Source organism: Miscanthus floridulus, chromosome 4 (genome assembly GCF_019320115.1).
Source record: "Miscanthus floridulus cultivar M001 chromosome 4, ASM1932011v1, whole genome shotgun sequence".
Taxonomy (NCBI): domain Eukaryota; kingdom Viridiplantae; phylum Streptophyta; class Magnoliopsida; order Poales; family Poaceae; genus Miscanthus; species Miscanthus floridulus.
The window spans coordinates 111,147,301-111,153,300 of record NC_089583.1 but is presented as its reverse complement, the minus strand read 5'-3'; the positions used below and the strand labels follow the sequence as shown (position 1 = coordinate 111,153,300).

Genomic DNA, 6,000 nt, shown 5'->3' with positions numbered 1-6,000 from the left:
CTATTTTCTTGTTAGGATTTTCATTAGCGCATTTACGCACTGAGTAAGTTAACTTAGATATTTATTTGATTTTTCTCAACCACAAAAGTGAGTCGCAATAGAATTTGTTTATCATCTCATGTGCGTTATAACTTTTTTAAAACCCAAAAATTTGTTTAGCTAATTCCTCTCGAGCCTAAATCTCAGTGCTAAACAAGCTCATAACATCAGGCGTGTTACAGGGCTTCACCAAGTGAGTTGAACGTCTCTGTTGTGGAAGCCGTGAGTGACCCAACAAAGGTCAACTTTAGTTGGGTCCAAATCGACCTCTTTCCACTCTCTACTAAGATGATATTTTTCCTATTTCAGAGGCAAGATCAAGCCCGCACAAACTTTCGGTCGTCCACCACACCTTAGTGACTCGCCAGCAACCACAAAGCCATCTAGGAGCAAAACTCCAAGAGTAACAAATGTTTGACCAAATGATGAACAAGCTCCACGAGTGCTCAAGGGTGGGATTGCTCTCTTTTGCTCTCAAACACCCAATCTCTCAACCCAACTCTCTAGATCTTACAAGAATCAATTAATCCTCACAAAGACAGAGATGGAAGAGCTTCTTTGGGCTCTATGGATGTGTTCTTCGTGTTCTAAAGAGTTGAATGGAGTAAGGGGAAGAAGAGATATAAATACCCAAGCCCCAAAAATTGATTGTTATGTTACTTTTATGCGCAGGTTCAGAAATTCCAACATGGCTTGGAATTTCTAACCCCAAAATGATTCTGAATATGTGCACAGTGTTTCATGAGTGAAGTCAACAGTAAAAAATTCTGACCAGGGTTCAAAATTCTAAATCAAAAACTGCAAGCTAACCAGAGCACCTGGTCAGAAATTTCCTAAAAAATTCTGACCAGCTCAGAAATTCCAATATAGCCTAGCTAAAACAACCGTAACTTCTCACTCCCAACTCCGATTTCGATGATCTTGGATTTTTCGGAAAGCTTATTTAGAGGGCTAACCGTCCCAACAAAAAAAGCTCCAAGACCACAATGTGCAAGTGTTGTGAGTTTGTGACAAGTGTCACTCTATGGTTAGCACTTAGGTTTAGTTAGTTAGAGCACCGAGACTTGTCAACACACTCAATGTTGCATCCCTCTTGATAGTACGTCATACCTATACTCAGGATCAAAGATAAAATCTATGTCAACCTCTTGAGATTGCAATAGTCTTCATATGTCATTCTTTATAATATAACTTTCTTTTTTTCTGTCTTCTATGAAAGAATGTAGCTCGCTCTTTCAACCCGGGGCCCCCTCTAGGGAACTGTTTGAGGCATTGACCCCATTTCCTTTTAATCGTATTACACTTGACTCGCTGCAAAACATTTCACTTTCTGTGCTCACTCATACGTGGTTTACACTCCTTGCCTTTCATCTGACTTTTCCATCGGGCAATTGTTTGTTTTCAACTAGATTGGATTCCGAATCAAAAGGGTTGCAACCATCTTTGATTCATTCTTCTTGAGCAAGTCCACCCTGAGCTTGTGCTTAAACCATTTCAAAACATATGTGAGTTCCATTCGTGGATTTAAGTCACGTACACTTTTGATACAACGATGATTTGATCCTCCTCATGATATTACTTCCCATAGCTGAACTTGTGCAAGACTCAATGCAAGTACTCTTTCCTTCACCTTAGCCTTAGTCCATTAGCGCTCAAGCCACCGCCTGCCCTTCACATTTGCTTAGTCCATCGAAGCCCTTTCCTTGCTATCTTCACCTTTCAAGCCATCACAACACACATAATGATTTGAACCAACTTTGATTACACATTAAAAACCATTTCTTCAATATTGTAAATCTCGCTTGAATATCTTCTTTGATATAAATTTTGAGATCAATCAAGCTTTAATTTCTTCCTTTCTTGGATATGAACACCATCAGCATGATTAAGTAACCAAGTCATTGTCCTTTGATGGATACAAAATCTCACATCATAGTTCTTGATATAACAAGCTTTCAATACGAGACCAATCCACATACAATCACTCATGTCTCATTTGCAATTTGCCAAATATGCTTGTCTCTCTCGGCTCCATGCTAACAACTTCACATAAATTATTATGAAACTACCACTAAAGAAGTTTTTGTCAAACATTTTGTAACATGACTTTAGCGTCACCAAAGAATCTGCTCTACAAAAGGAGCCGAAGCCAAAGTTGTTTTAAGAGAAGCCAAAGCCCTGCCAAACTGGCACAAATTGTTTTAAGAGAAGCCGAAGTCTAATTGTTTGAGGTAGTCATTAGTTGATTATTCATCTAAGAATTAGCTAGATTATTAGCTGGACCAGTTGAATCAAAGGAGCTAATTATTAGCTCTATATGGACCAAAAAGGGCCTTGATATATAGATCAGATAGACAGTATTAAAGTTTATCCTGAATTCTATATGGGCCAGTCATGACCTCAGCCCATAGACATATACTACAAGCCATTCAATCGGCCAACCCGAGGTTTTCTTGGATTTGCCTCAGGTTAGCTAGTCAAACACTCAAACTTGGTCCAGCAAACACCCAACCCGGTATGCTCCCAGCTGATCAGCCCAAATCGCCCTGATCATGCAATTGTTTAGTTATCATGCCATAACCTTCGCAGTTGACCTGCAAAAGGCAAGCCGTGATGGTCCCTTCAGTCTTTAGACTTCAGCTTTCACAGGTGACAGATGTCGCCTGAATGAAGATAACAAAGGAGAACAGTAAGGACGATGGCCCACAAGGGCACAAGGCCACAAGTAGATGGCTCCATTCCCAGAAACGTGTGGTAAACAGGATTGAGACCTGGATTTTGAGTGTCACATTCAGCCTCTCCCTGTGCAGGATTGCTTGACAGTCTGTCCGCATCTTGCAGTCACGTACAGGTGCCCATGATGTTCCTGATGCGTCAAGGGACGAGAAGCTCAAGAAGGTAGGCGACGCTTGGCTTGCGGCCATACGTCCATGCCCCCAGGGCGCCCGGCAGATCCAGGCCAGGGCGCTGCGCGCTGCCCCCATCTCTCGTGTGTCTACTACATCCATATCAGCTGTTCAGTATCCCGGCATCCATGGCGGTATCCAGCTCAGGGAAATAGTAGTATAAAGTTTGCCAACCAAGAACCAACCACTGCTTGAACGAATCAGCACGCAAAGTCAAATACAGCGCTTCATCTCGCGCAAAGCCAACAGCAAATCATTGGTACAGATACAGTGAAAACTAGTCAATCGCCGGGGAGACGTAAAATAAATAATCTATACACACTTGCAATTGCTCGCCGGCCAGGAATTCACTAAGACCAGCAATCCCTGAATTCTAAAAACACGTTAACACGCGCCTGAATACAGAAGCAGAATGCTGGGAGGAACGGTCGGTGTCAGTCCAGCCGGAGCCCGGCGAGGTCGCCGACGTAGCTCCTGGGGCGCGGCACGGGCGCGCCGTCGACGACGCTGCAGGCATCAGCGAGGGCGTCGTCGTCGTCCCCGCCGCGGATGCCGTTGAAGAACGGGTCCTGCAGGAGCTCGGCGGCCGAGGGCCGGTTCCTGGGCTGGCCGATGCAGCGCTCGATGAAGCCCCGCAGCTCGGGGTCCTTGAGCCGCTTGAGCGCCGCGGGCGGGACGCCCCGGGTGACGTTGTGGAAGATCTGCACGACGCTGCTGCACTCGGCGTAGGGCACCTCCCGCGTGACCATCTCCAGCACGCACATCCCGTACGAGTAGATGTCCACCGACTCCGTGTACGTCTCCGTGTAGAGCTCCGGCGCCATGAACTCCGGCGTGCCCAGGATGGTGTGCGCCACGTGCGTCTTGTCCACGATCGCCGCCAGCCCAAGGTCGCCGATCTTCACCTGCGCGTGCGTGCAGCGCACACGGTTAGATTTAGGCATTTAGCTTAGCCCGATCGCAGCGCTGTTCGAACACGCATCGATCATTTTTTCACGTGGATCGAAAGCAACATCTAACAGACGCGGCATTTTTCAACCAAAAAAAGCAGGCAAGCAAGCAGCGCGTGCGGAATCTCGCGCGGCGCCCGCGCGCCGACGGCTCCTTGCTTGCTGCTGCTACTTATGGTAGCTTAGCTGGATTAACAAGAAAGCTATCGATCGTGTCAATATAACCAGCGTAGCAAAATTAAAGCGCGCCTCTCCCAGCGTGCATCCCTAGGGATGCTTCTCCTTTATTCCAAAGGCGCAGCCGGCACAGGAGCAGCGTATCTTGGGCTCCAGCTCGTGAGATGCTTTCAGGTCTCTCTATCTCGCTCGCTTGACGCGGAGAGAGAGAGGTACAAGTCGTCACAGAAAAGAAGCGGAAAGGGCAGCAGATAGGGCCCGCCACCAATCCCCTAGTGCCCTAATGCGCCGGTCGGTGGGTGTACATCTCGAGCAGCTAGCAGCGCCAACAACCAGCACCAAATGACGGACCCAATTCAAAATTTAAATCTAATATGTATGTATGTATGCATATCCTATTTTTCCATTAAAAATCCTAAAATTTGGCCTTATCGCGTTCTAATTGAATAGAACAGAATCGCGCAGATAGCCTCGATCTAACCCGATGAAAATATCTAGAATTGACGAAATAAAGGATTTATCAAGCATTAAAGCGGAGGGAGGGGGGATGGGCAAGGCGATCGTATGTAATCTATCTATATACCTGGCCGTTGTTGCCATTGATGAAGACGTTGCTGCAGTTGAGGTCGCGGTGGATGATGCAGGGGTCGTGGGTGTGGAGGTGGTTGAGACCCTCCAGGATCTGGCGCGCCCACTTCTTGAGCGCCTTGACGGAGACGTGGCGGTGGCGGTGGCGGTACTCGCGGAGGCTCCCGGAGGTGCAGACCTCGGTGATGAAGTTGAGCACGCCGGCGTCGCGGTCCAGCCACACCTTGTGGAAGCCGATGATGTGGTCGTGGCTGAGCGAGCGGAGGAGGCGCACCTCGGCGTGGAGGCGGTCCACCATGCCGGGGTCGCGGTCCGCCAGCGCGCGCAGCCGGACGCGGTTCCACGCCACCTCGATCCCCTCCTCCTGGTCGAACCCGCGGTACACCTTCTTGACGGACCCGAGCCCCAGCACGTCCGCGTACCGCCCGAACCGACCCGTCGGGTCCACCTCCTCGAACGCCTCCTCGCCGTCCACGCGGTCCACCGCCATGGCCGCCGCTACCTGCCCCGACGCGACGGCGGGCGCTGCTGCGGCGGCGCCGGGTTTCGCGGGCACGGGATGCGACGCGGCGTGCCGCGGTGCGGCCGTGCGCGCGAGCTGGGGTAGGCGCGAGGCGGGCGGCCAGCAAGAGGAGGGGAAGGAGCGGACCGTTGCGCCGGCGCCCATTTATAGCGGTGAGGGAGGGGATAGCCGCGGATAGGGACGAGGAGCCGAGGAGGTTGGTTGGCGTGGAGCGGCGCGGTTGGGCCGCGGCCCGCACGGGCGCGGCGTACCGTCAAGAGTACGCGCCTGCACCAGGCGGAGCCTGGACGCGCGGGTGGGCGGCTGGCCGAGGGGGCTACGACTACGAGTCGGGACGCATTCTGCTGCGCTTGTGCTATGCGTGCCTTGTGCACGTATCGGGGATTTGACCGGGCTTCTTTGCCGCGCTCGCTGCCGCTGGGCCGCACGGCGCGCGAGTGACGTGGTTTCTGAAGTCCTCGCGTGGACTGGCCGTTGGGTGAGTGTGACCTGCTCCGTTTGGTTTCGTTATCTCGTCTGTTTTGATTGCGCCTTTGACCGAAACTCGGTAAACCGATTCGCAGTTTGTTTGTCATAGCCGAGCAGAAAGCTACTACAAGAGGTGTAGGTGGGGCAGGCTTACCTGGTTAGGGTTGCTTAGGGCCTCTTCAACAAACTTTTCAAAGGATCAAGCCATGCCATGGGTTAAGGGAACTAGAGAGGCCGAGTCCCACGGTTTTCGTCAAAAAAAAAAAAAAAAACGTGCAACTCTGGCCCTGTATAGATTCATCAGGGCACTCCCCAAGTCCCAACCTCAAAACCATAGTGGTTTTCATAG

At 50.3% G+C, this 6,000-nt stretch overlaps 1 protein-coding gene across 1 annotated transcript; it reads right to left on the bottom strand.

The window, feature by feature from the left end:
* Window positions 1–3,116: 3,116 nt before the first annotated feature.
* On the bottom strand, window positions 3,117–5,449 carry LOC136552612 (probable serine/threonine-protein kinase WNK5). The gene is made up of 2 exons (XM_066544172.1): window positions 4,656–5,449; window positions 3,117–3,850 (listed from the first exon to the last, which is right to left on the bottom strand). Exons 1-2 carry the CDS (start codon window positions 5,325–5,327, stop codon window positions 3,380–3,382), a joined length of 1,143 nt encoding a protein of 380 aa, XP_066400269.1. The 5' UTR covers window positions 5,328–5,449; the 3' UTR covers window positions 3,117–3,379.
* Window positions 5,450–6,000: the final 551 nt, after the last annotated feature.